The sequence below is a fragment of the Podarcis cretensis genome (assembly GCF_951804945.1).
Source record: "Podarcis cretensis genome assembly, chromosome: 6".
Taxonomy (NCBI): Eukaryota; Metazoa; Chordata; class Lepidosauria; order Squamata; family Lacertidae; genus Podarcis; species Podarcis cretensis.
Genome location: NC_137175.1, coordinates 1,745,649 through 1,758,440, shown reverse-complemented (window position 1 = coordinate 1,758,440; position 12,792 = coordinate 1,745,649). Strand labels below are relative to the sequence as shown.

Below are 12,792 nucleotides of genomic sequence, written 5' to 3'. Positions count from 1 at the left end.
TAGACGAAAGGGTTTTCCGTTTTTCGAGGCGCTTCGCAATACGAATTTCCCTATGGGCTTGCTTCGCAAGACGAAAACGTCTTGTGAGTCTTGCGAGTTTTTTCCCTCCTCCCTCTTTTTCTAAGCCGCTTAGCCGCTTAGCCACTAATAGCCGCTAAGCCGCTAATAGCGCTAATCCACTTAGCCGCTAATAGGGATGCTTCGCAAGATGAAAAAACCGCTAGACGAAGAGACTCGCGGAACGGATTATTTTCGTCTTGCGAGGCACCACTGTAATTAGTTTTGAACTGTTTCTAATACAGCATTTTTAAAATATTGCTGCTATCTGCTCTAGGGCCTTAGGGTGAAGGGCAGGTGAGAAATCTTCATAATGATGGCCTTTCAAGTGGGCGGTGTTGCTAGCTGATTTTATAGACACAAAATCCTATCGAGCTGCCATTCATTCATCAAGGACCACCAACGCAGACCAATTCCTTTCCAAGACTAAGGCTTCAACAATAAGAGCAAGTACTGACTCTGAGTACCCTTTACCATATCTGAACCATGTCTTTTCTCATTAACCACCTGTTTACCAACTTTTCAGACAAAGATGGTGCTAGGCAGGGGGTTGGACTCGATGGCCCTTGTGGTCTCTTCCAACTCTAGGATTCTATGAAAAGCACAGTTTGAGCATGACTCAGGGTGACTGAAGACCTTAAATTCCATATAAGAAGAACAGAAAGACGACATAGGATGAAGGAGGCAATGAAGAGGCCGCTGCTAGAAGAGGAAAAAGGTGCTGCATTCTGTTCTTTAGCAACATCCTCTGAATTCTGGGTGTTTCCTGACACCCATGAGGTCAGCAATGAACTAGGAACAATGCGACTGAGGTTCATTATAGCAGTGTTTCCCAACCTTGTGCCTCCAGCTGTTTTTGAACTACAACTCCCATCATCCCTGACTAGCAAGACCAGTGGCAAGGGATGATGGGAATTGTAGTCCAAAAACAGCTGGAGGCACAATATTGGGAAACACTGCATTATAGCATGCAACCCAGCAGGAATCCCTGGGAAAACGAGGACACCTGCCTTTGCAAGCAAATACCGTCAAGAATGCAAAAGAAACGTCCTGGTGGATCTTTGGGAGCAGAGGAGACAGTGACATGAGATCTTGCATGCAAGAATCCTGCAGCTGGTCTTCTGAAGATGCTGCCTGGGAGGGTAAGGGGGTCTGTGAGGGTGGGAGATTTTGTGGGCTGCGCCGTACAGTAACTCTGACGAGGACAGATGAGAGCAGACCAAAACGGTTAAGTTGATGGACACGCCAAGGGACAAACTGAGCCCAGAGGTCTCTAATCCGCACGGACGGCTCTCTGAGTGACATCTGTTGGAGGCAGAATAACATTGGGCTTGATGGCCAGCTGGTTTGAGCTTGTAAATATGCTTGCACTATAGCACAATTAGCCTTCCTTTTCATGCCCCCGCCCAAATTTCACTAGGGCCGTTCTATTCACTGTTACAGTGTACAAGGGGGTCACATCTGAGCACTGGAGAGAAAGCAACTCCCAAACCAGGTCAACTGGGGTTAACAGCTCCAGAGAATTCAGAGTTTTGCCTTCCCAAAATGGGCATTGTTCTGATAGATTGCTCTTTCTCAACCACTAAGCTGGGCTGAACCCCAAACATTCAGCGTTAGTTCTATACAGTGGCACCTCCAGTTACGAACTCAATTCGTTCCGGAGGTCCGTTCTTAACCCAAAACTGTTCTTAACATGAGGTCCGCTTATGCTAATAATGGGGCCTCCTGCTGCTGTCACCGCGCAACTTCCACTCGCATCCCGGGGCAAAGTTCGCAACCAGAGCATCTACTTCTGGGTTAGCGGAGCTCGTTACCCGAAGCGTTCATAAGGAGGATGGTACGTAACCCGAGGTTCCACTGTAACTTTTAAAGACTAAAATATTTTGTGGACACTACAGGATCGCATACAAAGCAGGGGGCAAGCTCTGCATTCATTGCTTACATCAACTGAGTTGAAGATGGCCCAGCTGTAAATATAGGGCCCAGGTGAAAACGATGGCCCAGTAGTGGCTCATGTGGGGAACAGGATTCAGATTCAGAAACGGCTAGACCTAGAGACCCTCTCAAGCCATCAATGCCTATAGCCCTGCTGGGTTGTCTGAGCACAAGAAGAAATCTAGCATGGCTTGGGAAGGATGTGAAACTGCTGCACCACACACAAACACACACGTACACACACTCCTTCATCAGTATAATGGCCAGCCAAGCTCTAGGGAGGCCAGTTAAACATCTCTATTAACTGGAATTGCTACAATCTCAAACAAAGAAAATTGAACCCACCAAAAAATAAAGTTAAAAAAAAATCCACTATTTTAAGTCTATCAAGTCCACTCCTGGATTCTGTGAATCCTGCCCTGATATTATTATTATTATTATTATTATTATTATTATTATTATTATTATTATTATTATTCCTGGGATCCTTAAGTGACAGGCAGGGCCTGGGAAACAAAACTAACCCATTCTCCCCTGTAGCAACCTTCACTCATTGGACGCCCTCTTTCACCAACCAGGGTGGTGAGCTGCATGCTGGGTGCAAGGAAAGCTGTACCCCTGCCAAGTCTCCCGTGGTTCTATCCTACCCCATCTCAGAAGGAAGTGAAAACTCCACTTTGCCATACAGAATTGGCTGCCTCTGTGTGGCAAGCAGGCCTCCCTCCCCTTCCCACCTCAAAAGCTACCATCCATGATGGCAGCTTTCCAAAGCCTCCAGGTGCTCTGCCTGGAGTCTTCTCTGCACCCGTTCCCAGCGGAGAATCCAAGGCGCAGAAGCTCAACTGGGCAGCTATTAAAGCCCTGTAAAAACGTGCCTTGCCAACCCATTGCCTTCATTAATATAACGTTATCGTGTTCCTAATGCTGGTGCTCTAAAGCAAATGTTCTGTTACCAGCTCACCCACTGGCACATTTTTCAGCAGGGAAACAGCTGCTCGCTGAACCAGTCACCCGCACACCCGCCGCCCCTCGCCCCCAAGTGCAATCTTGTCAACAGCACAGCACAGGCTTCTGCCCTCTCCTTTTCCAGCAGGCAGAAAAAACAGACGTCTCTCAGCTTATGTTCTGCTCTGGAGAAGTAAGGAGGGTGGGGACAAGACACCCCATCTCTCCATTTGGAATGTGCATTCCACTGCGGTTTTCACGGCACTCGTTTTTTCAGTGCAACAAACAATACTGTCTACCTGGTTTGTGTGTGTGTGTTTAATGGATAATCCTCACCAGTCAGTGGTGAGTCATTTTCATTCACCACTGCCTGCCACAGGAGGGTCAGCCTTTCCTGCCAGCATCTCCACCCCTTGGCAGTAGCAGCAGCGACAACGTCGAGACCAGCTCCAGATCAGGTTCGTGGGGCTTCTGGATCTCCTCCAGGGAGCGGGCGGCTGGGTGGTGGAAGGAAACCGAGAAGGGGATGGAGGGGGAACACAGGAGAGTCACAAGCAGTTTGTGCCTGCGACGCCTGATGTTCACGTCACACTTCAGTGCGCGGAGCCAGGAAAAAACACGGCTTTGGAGGTGACATTTGCAGTTGGCTCATTACTCTTTTCAAAAGAGCCTGGCATCAAAGAGACAGCTTCAAACGGCAGGCTCACATGCACATATGCAGGAGCTAATTAACCGCCATGCTGGTAGCAGCCAGAGAGGAGGAGACGCTGGCAAGCGACTCAGAGTTACAAGTGCTTCCTGGCGGCGCAAGTCTATTGAGGCTGCACTTCGAACTATGAGGCTGGCGAAGGGTTCATGGTCAGCAAGGCAGCCTCTGTGGGATTAAATCCTACCTTCGTGCTCCTTCTCGGAGGTCCCAACCTTCTTAATTTTCTTGGGGGACTTCATGAAAAGTGGAAAGATGGTCCGAAGGCCGAGGATGTCAACAAACTTGTGGCAGTTGTCTGCTCCCTCGGGCCCAATCATGGCGTGGTCCAAAACCTTCAGGGCACTGCTCCGGGATATCTTCTTCTCTCTGTAGAAGCAGAAGGACGTTTGTCAGTGAACTGGGCAATGCACTTTGCCACAAGATACAGAAGATTTTCACCCGCCAGTAGGATGAGGCTGAACACAATGATGAACAAGCAGCAAAGTTCAGTCTTAGTCCGCAGAAGAGAGAGGATCGGAGCACTCTCTATTTTGGGTTGGCCGCTGAGACACAGTGAACTTCTCTGCCTCCTTTCCTCTTGCACCAACTGCTAAAAGGGCTCACTTGCACCGCATAAGCAAGCACCAATGAATGAGAAACTTGCTTGCACATCAGTAGGCAAGAAACCAATCCAGTTAAAAGCCTTTCACACAGTTAGAATCAGAAATCTATAAGTTGGAAGGGACCCCCAAGAGCAATCAAGTTCTTTTCCCCCCGGGAAAATAATTTTTATTGGTTTTTTCACAGTTAATTTACACAATTAACTACAAAAAACAACCCCCCCCCCCGTCCCCATTCACAAAAACATTTCAAAACCTCATCTTTGAGGTTCTTTAGACATCATGGCTTCCCTCCATTCCCTCTTCTGGTTCCTTATATTAACAAAATTCTGCATTTTCATACACATACTTCATCAGTTATTCTTCTGATTCTAACAAGATTCTTCTGCATTTCCTTACACATACTTCATCAATTCTTCTTCTTCTAATTTTATCCAAATTTTGCTAATTGCATGTGTGTAATCTGAGCCTGCCAATGTATCAATTTATTTACTCTGCACATATATAATAACTGTTTCCCATTCTTTTTCCTAACTTTGGCATATTTAAAATTCACTGGAAGGTGACTATTAGTTAAGTCTGATTTAAAATCCTGCTCACCTTCCTCACAGTCTCCTCTTAGTCTCATAGGCTGCAATTCCTGCCTCATTTAAGCCACCAAGGCATTCCCAAATATTTTCTGCCCACCCCCATGCCATCCATATCTGCCCATAGTGTCTCCTGGTATTTCTTCATATCCATCACATTTTCAATTTTTCTAAAAATTTCCTCTAGCCTTCGCATCAAGACCTCCACCGCTTCTGTTTTCTTTGTCATTGGTTCTATCTTAATAATCAGTTTTGTCACCATTTTGGTATTTTTGTTCGAGAGCAATCAAGTCGAACCTCCTGCAGTGCAGGAATCGCAGCTGAAGAATCCCTGACAGATGGCCACCCAACCTCTGTTTAAAAACACTACTGATCATCATTTGGCACTTTCAATTTAAAGGATGGATAGTGGCTAACTGATTGAGGTTGAATCCTGACAAGACAGAGGTACTGTTTTTGGGGGACAGGAGGCGGGTGGGTGTGAGGGACTCCCTGGTCCTGAATGGGGTAACTGTGCCCCTGAAGGACCAGGTGCACAACCTGGGAGTCATTCTGGACTCACAGCTGTCCATGGAGGCGCAGGTCAATTCTGTGTCCAGGGCAGCTGTTTATCAGCTCCATCTGGTACACAGGATGACACCCTACCTGCCCGCAGACTGTCTCGCCAGAGTGGTGCATGCTCTAGTTATATCTCTCTTGGACTATTGCAATGCGCTCTACGTGGGGCTACCTTTGAACGTGACCCGGAAACTACATCTAATCCAGAATGCGGCAGCTAGACTGGTGTTTGGGAGTGGCCACCGAGACCACATAACACCGGTCCTGAGAGATCTGCATTGGCTCCCAGTATGTTTCCAAGCACAATTCAAAGTGTTGTTGCTGACCTTTAAAGCCCTAAATGGTCCAGTATACCTGAAGGAGCGTCTCCACCCCCATCATTCTACCTGGACACTGAGGTCCAGCGCTGAGGGCCTTCTGGCGGTGAGAAGTGAAGCTACAGGGAACCAGGCAGAGGGCCTTCTCGGTAGTGGCACCCGCCCTGTGGAACACCCTTCCACCAGATGTCAAAGAGAAGAACAACTACCAGGCTTTTAAAAGACATCTGAAGGCAGCCCTGTTCAGGGAAGCTTTTAATGTTTAACAGACCACTGTATTTTAATTCTTTGTTGGAAGCCGCCCAGAGTGGCTGGGGAAACTCAGCCAGATGGGCGGGGTATAAATAAATTATTATTATTATTATTATTATTATTATTATTATTATTAATGCTACTACCTTAGTGCTTTACAGTCTTCATTGTGCTTGCGACCATAGGGCGGATCAATGCTCTACCCATTTCACAGATGTGGAAACAGAAGCTGAGAGAATTACTAGACCAAGCCTGCACAACAACCACATGATGGAGATGGGACCCAGTTCCAAGTCCAGCTGTCTATATGGAAAACCAGAACAGCCCCCAACCATCTCAGTGCCTGAGTTGGAACCCTTTCAATTCCAAAGCTCGATTTTGTACAGTGGTGCCTCGCAAGACGAAATGAATCCGTTCCATGAGGCTCTTCGTATAGCGGTTTTTTCGTTTTGCGAAGCAAGCCCATTGACACCTTAGTGGATTAGCGCTATTAGCTGTTTAGCGGCTTTTAGCGATCAGCTGTTAAGCGGCTTATCAGCGGATCAGCTGATAAGCGGCTTAGCGGCTTAGGAAAAGAGGGGAAAAGGGGAAAAAACCCGCAGGAACTCGCAAGACATTTTCGTCTTGCGAAGCAAGCCCATAGGGAAATTTGTTTTGCGAAGCGCCTCCAAAACGGAAAACCCTTTCGTCTAGCGGGTTTTCCATCTTGCGAGGCATTCGTCTTGTGGGGCACCACTGTACTCTACCCCAGCTTTCTTCAACCTGCCACCCAATCCAGATGGCTTGGACTACAACTCCCATCAGCCCTAGTCGGAAGCTGGAAGGCGCAAGGTCAGGGAAGACTAGGCTAACCTTTCGGCAGAACCTGGATTGTCAGCTGCACACAACCTCCCTTTCTGAAGCCAAGAGAGATTCCTTTAAGCTGTATCCCCAGTACAGGGGAGGATGGAAGTCAGCCACGATTACAGTCTAATTCTCAAACATGAAACAGAGTGCAAATTTATTTCACACAAGGTGTTCTTGTTGTTTTATTGACCTTTCGTACATGGGGACTGGGTCTCCCCTCTTACAGCTGTAACTAGCAAGAGGGATGAGGCGCAATGGATATGTCAAGCAGGGGGAAAGCACTCCCTACTCATAGCCATATTGATCCGCTAATAATGTTTCATATTTCTTGTATGGCAGCTACATGTGTGTGCAAGGAAGCAGAAACGGGGAATAGAGGAAAGGAAGAAGCCACATTCAGGCTCTTACACCTGCTCAATTCCGTTTCACATTTTCATTTCAAACGTACACTTAAAGCATGCAATATGTGAAGTGGCCCTTTATAGGATACCATCCTCTCACAGCCCCAGAACCCAGCAATCCACAATGGTTTACCAGCAACCGACTTAATTATTTTAGGTGTATGTGTGTTTTTCTTCCCTGTGTTCAAGAGCAAAGCTGGAACTCAGCCCTCATTTTGGCCTGTGAATGCAGAACACCAGTAAGCAAATCAGCCAGGATTTTCTGCCTTTTTCCATGGCTGTTGCCAGCAGCAGGGAATGAAACAGGCACTTCGCAAAATGCTGCTGCAAAATGCCACTGCGGACGTATGTTTGAAATTCATGCCAAGAAAGAGAATGCAAGGAAGCAGGCGTTTGATTGCCGACACAGCTCCATTCAGCAAAGCATAACTCCCAATTTGTTCGGGGGCGGGCGTCCGATTTGGAGAAACAAAAATCCTGAAGCAAAACCAAAAGAGAAGAACAGCCACCAAGATGCTTGAATTGGAACATGAGCAGATGAGAGGAAGGGAAGAAAGAGGATGAACAAATCTTGGCAGCTTCTTGCAAGTCAAAGCCAACTCCTTCCAACACGACGCTAAAAAGGCCAGCACAGCCTCATGCTGGGCCCAGCCAAGGAGGGTCAATTCCTTGCCTCCTTGATCCCAGAACACAGGGCTGCGTTGCCAGAGGCAGACGTCAGACATCCTGTTTGCCCTGTGCTGTGTAGGGAAGCCTCCAGGGAAGCCAAGAAAGCATAAGGAGGAAGAGGAGCAGGATTAAGATTGCACACAGGGCAGAGGCAAAGAGCAGCTGCTTCAGGATTAATTCCACCACCACTGCCCTTCCATAATGCGCCGTCCAACTTGCCCATGCCCAGAGTGCCTTTCTGCTGCGTGTTTCACAGCCAGTGATGCAAATGATGCAAAAGAGGGGCAGGGAATTGCAAAATATGATGGCACATGGGGTATGCATTAGACTGCAGGTCTGCGGAATCATATGACTGTAGAGTTGGAAGCATAGCTGTCAATGTTTGCCTTTTTTAAAGGGAAATTCCCTTATTCCGAATAGGATTCCTCACAAGAAAAGGGAAAAGTTGACAGCTATGGTTGGAAGGGACCCAAGGGTCATCTAGTCCAACCTCCTGCAACGCAGAAATCACAGTTAAAGAATCCCTGGCAGACGGCCACCCATCCAAGCAACCAATCACAACTGCACCTTAGAGAAGGCGCTCAAGGCGGCAAACGCACGTCACACTCCATGCCTCCATTTTATCCCAACAAAAATTCTTCAGTGTAGGTGACGCCACTTCTGAGATCTTAACACCAAGAGGTAAACCGAGAGGTAAATTATTGCAACTTAAATGTGCAACCATATTGCCCAGCTGATTTATTAGAAGCCTGCCCTGATGCATCTATTAAGAATACTTCTACACCCCTTTTCACAAGATGTCTCAAAGGGGTGCACAATGTAAAGCAATGCAGAAAGCTACCCAAGAAATCTGCGCCTTGTACGGTGGAGCAGGCCAAGTGTGTTGATGCTTGGGATAGAACGTCACTGTAAGACGAACCCATTTCACAGGCTACCCTTTCGAGTGCTCAGCAGGGCAGCACAGAGCGCTTACAGGAAGGAGCCTGCTGTGGAAAGTAATCCACTCACCTCCTCCTCCCTCTCCTGCCCTTGCCACTTCCAGCTCTCCTTCACCTTGCAAGCGGCAATAATAAAAGGCTAAAAAATAAAGTTCAGGTTTTGGCTGGAGAACTTCAGGACTCCTTTTTCGGGGGAAGTAATTGCATATTGATCAGCATTTAGGCAGGTTGCAGGGAGCTGATCTCTGGAATATTCATTGGGTTTAAGTTCAGGCTTGTAGAGATCAATAGCTGTTTGACTGGACTGTCTCAGGTTGATTTTATTTGAAATATTTATTCTACTAGAGGGCAAGCAGTTTATCTTAGTCTCATCTTGGGCTTATTGAAATCTCTCTTGGGTGAGAACTAATTCAGACACCACAGCCTGGGAGCCTCACCAAACGAGCGACTGACCTGGAACTTAAAAAGACCAGGAACAAACTCATTGCACTGACAACTCCCTGGCACTGGAAACCCACCAGGCCAAGCACAACTCATGCGAAGGCTCAAAAAACCTCCTGGCTTTGGTACATGTCCAAAACTGAAAGAAATGGGGGTGGTGATATAATAAGCACCCAGCAGGTCACCAAGCAAAGCTGGTGGACTGCCTTTGGCTTGGCAAGTCACAAGTTGTGCAAGCAGGAGAGTGAAGGTGGATCAGCCTCCAAGATGGAGAAGAGGACAGTCACAGGGGTGGCGATGGTGGCGGAGGGTTCCAGGAAGGAGGCCGTCTGAAGAGCGCTTCAAAAAGCACCCAGAAACCACTCTTGGCGGACTATATGCTACATGCTCTGCAGCTGCTAGGAGTCAAGGGCAGCCCCTGTGTGGCAGTCTAACCTCCAGAATTAGAGAGGTGAGAATGGCAGCTGCCGGGTCCAACCCCTCCTTCCCTCCCCAGATACCTTGAAATCCTGGCAATCTATGGAAGAATGACTTCAGAAGCACCCACAGGGCATTGGGGCCAAATGACCAAGAACATACGAAGAGCTTACTAAGTCAAACCAGTGGCCTCTCTCATCCAGCCTCCTCTTCTCCCAGTGGCCAACCAGATGCCTATTATGGGAAACCCACAAGCAGGATTCGACCACAAGAGCAGCCCTCTCCCCTCCTGTGGCCTCCAGAAAGTGGTCTTCAGAAGCACTGCTGTCAAACCCTGCCCATCAGGCAACTCCCTTCCTTGTCCCTGTCAGGAAGGAAGACAAAAGACCCCAAGAAACTCCCCCAAAGCAGGGTACCAGAAGCCAAAGTCACTTCACCGAAGGACTGTTATCGCAGGATGTTTGCAGAAGGGTGCGCATTAGGAAACAGTGGCGCGAGGCTCTGATTCTGCTAGATAAACACAGCGTGAGGCTGTGCTGAAAGGAAATTTCAGTAGATACACATTAATTTTCGGGTTTCCAAGGAGCTGATGTGACATGAAAACAAGAGACGTAATGAAATATTTTTGCAGGGGCTGCTGCAGTGCGTTCTGCATGCAAACACACTCCTGACTTTCATGTGTTATTCCTGACTGGGCCCACAACCCTCTCGCAGCCAGAAAAGGTGGTCAAGGGAAGCCACCACAAATGGCTTTGCAAGAGATCCTCCCCACCCCACCCCGCCGAGAAAAGCTTTATGAACCTTCTCCCCCACACTCAATATGTCTCTCCATTTCCCCTGTGTGCTTCCTGGCACTTAAAAGTCAAGACAAGCGCATTCCCTGCTTGCTACAAATACAGGGTGAGGCCTTCCCAGGCAGCTGCTTGAGAGAAGAAGGGTTTCTCCTCCACACAAGAAGGGGCTCTGCAAGCCTCAGAAGGACACCTCACTTTCTCTCCTGGAAGCCTCAGGCAGCTCCCAATCTGGAGAAAGAAATTGAATTGTGCTTGGGGAGAGACCTTAATTGGATGTGACATTTCTAAACCTCCAGTTGGAGGCCACCAACCTGCAAACTGCATTTGCTCATTTGCAGCCAAGGCAAATACGCTCCCCACTGATGGAATGGAGTGCACACATGCAAGCAAGCAATCTCGCCTCCTCCCCGGCCTGGCCTTCTCCTCTCCTCCTCCTCCTCCTCCTCACGTGGGACGCATCCAGTTTACAGGAAGGTGGTCCGAGGGCAAAGGCCCTCCCCACGTCCCTTGCTGAATAAGCAAACAGGAATCCCACCCATGCAGACTCTTCACATTCGGACCAAAAATGATGCGGCTCCTTCCAGCGGACTCCCCTTGCCCTTCACGGAGAGAACGTGCCCCATCTCCATACGGATGAGGCACTCCTAACTGCCCCGGCCCCCTTCAGTTCACATGATCCACATTCACTCCAGAAAACATTGCTTTCTTGCCACTGAAACAAGCAGCCTCAGTGCACTCTAGATGTTAGTAAAACCAGTGGAACTGGAATTCCAGCAATACCAGTTGCTGGAAACCACTTTGAGGCGGGTGTCCTTGTGCTCGAATCCTGCCTGTGAATTAGCCACTGTGGGAACAGTTCGCCCCAGCCTGGTCCAGCAGGGCTCTTATGTTCTTGTGCAGAGTCAGACTCATCTAGCTGTCTTCTTCAAGTGAGAGGAGCTCTCCTAGGCCATCTAGAAATGGTTCCTGCCCATGACCAGCTGCCAAAGACACCAGCGATTTAACCTGAGCCCTTCTGTGTGCAAAGCATGCATTTCACCACTAACCTATGGACCATTTCTCTGGCATGAAGGGAAAGATATATGCCGGATTTAATTCCTTCTCCTCTAGAACATGGAAGATTTAGAGTCCAGATTCTCACAACTTGCTGCACCAGGTTCACCTCTACCCAGTGGCAAAGTCTCTCATTAAAGCTAGTGGAGTTTGAGGAGGAGGTGAGCTTGGGTCAAGTTATACCATGATGATGATGATGACGATCTGCCCTTAATCATCAGGTCCAGGACAGGTCACAACCATTTAAAATTCAGATTTAAAATGAAACAGATTACAGGAAAAGGGTAGGTCCTGAAAACACGCATCTCAGATGTCCAAGGCAGGGATAGAGGTGCATCTTCAGCAGTCACCAAAAGCTGTAGAGTGAAGATGCCAGATGCACCTCTGTGGGAAGGGAACACCACAACTCAGGGACTGCTGCAGAGAATGCCTCTCCAAGACTAACCCCTCCCCAAGCTTCTGAGGGAGCTGGAACTAACAATGGTCTCAACACCCGAGAGGGTTTGCAGGGAAGGAGGCGGTCTCTAGGGTACCTGGGGCCTAGCCCTTTAGGGCTTTGAACACTAGAGTGAGTGTCTTGAATTGAACTGGGCAACAAACTGGCAGCCAATGCCGCTGTCTCAGAACCGGAGCTGCAGGGGTTCTGAAAGCAACCCAGCCAGGAATCGGACCGCTGCATCTTGGACCAGCTGGAAGTTTCAAGAGTCGTCTTCAAGGGCAACCCCAAGTATGCCACACTGTAATAATTTGATCCAGATTCTGTGGGCTACAACTGCAGTCAGTCCCAACCAACGGCCAAGTCTGATGCAGCTGCAATCTATAGCTTATGGAGGCACCATGCTGGCTGTGCCCTGGCCTTTAGTATTTGGAGGCCGTGACGCTGTGCCATCTGAAGACTCACGAATACAGCAATGGGAAATGGCTGCACATTCTGGGTTGTGCATGACCCCCCTCCCATGCCCAGCCATCCTTATCAGGGAAAGAGACGTCCTACCTCATTCTATGGTGGATGTAGAGGTGCTACAGCAGCAGCAGCAACAGATGGGGCTGCTGGTTTATTTACGCTTTGCCCTTCAGAGCTCCTTTTAAATGCAGCTGCGTCCAGGGAGACATTTTCTCCTTGTTGTTATTTGCCAGCTAGTACCAGGGAAGAGAAGGGTGGTGAACAGCACAGCCCCCTCCCCACTCCACCCAAAAAAGGAAGGGAAGCCATTAAAAAAATTAAAAATTAAAATGCAAGGTCCCACCCATATGGCTCAAGGACTCCAGGTGAT

The 12,792-nt window shown here is 48.4% G+C and overlaps 1 protein-coding gene across 1 annotated transcript in view; it reads right to left on the bottom strand.

Annotated features, from left to right (window-relative positions):
• The window catches only part of CTNNBL1 (catenin beta like 1), a 98,769-nt gene that overhangs the window by 34,935 nt on the left and 51,042 nt on the right, over window positions 1-12,792 (bottom strand). Inside the window, exon 11 of the mRNA XM_079979398.1 lies at window positions 3,831-4,012. Coding sequence (XP_079835524.1) covers window positions 3,831-4,012 — 182 coding nt within the window. The remainder of the gene's footprint in view (window positions 1-3,830; window positions 4,013-12,792) is intronic.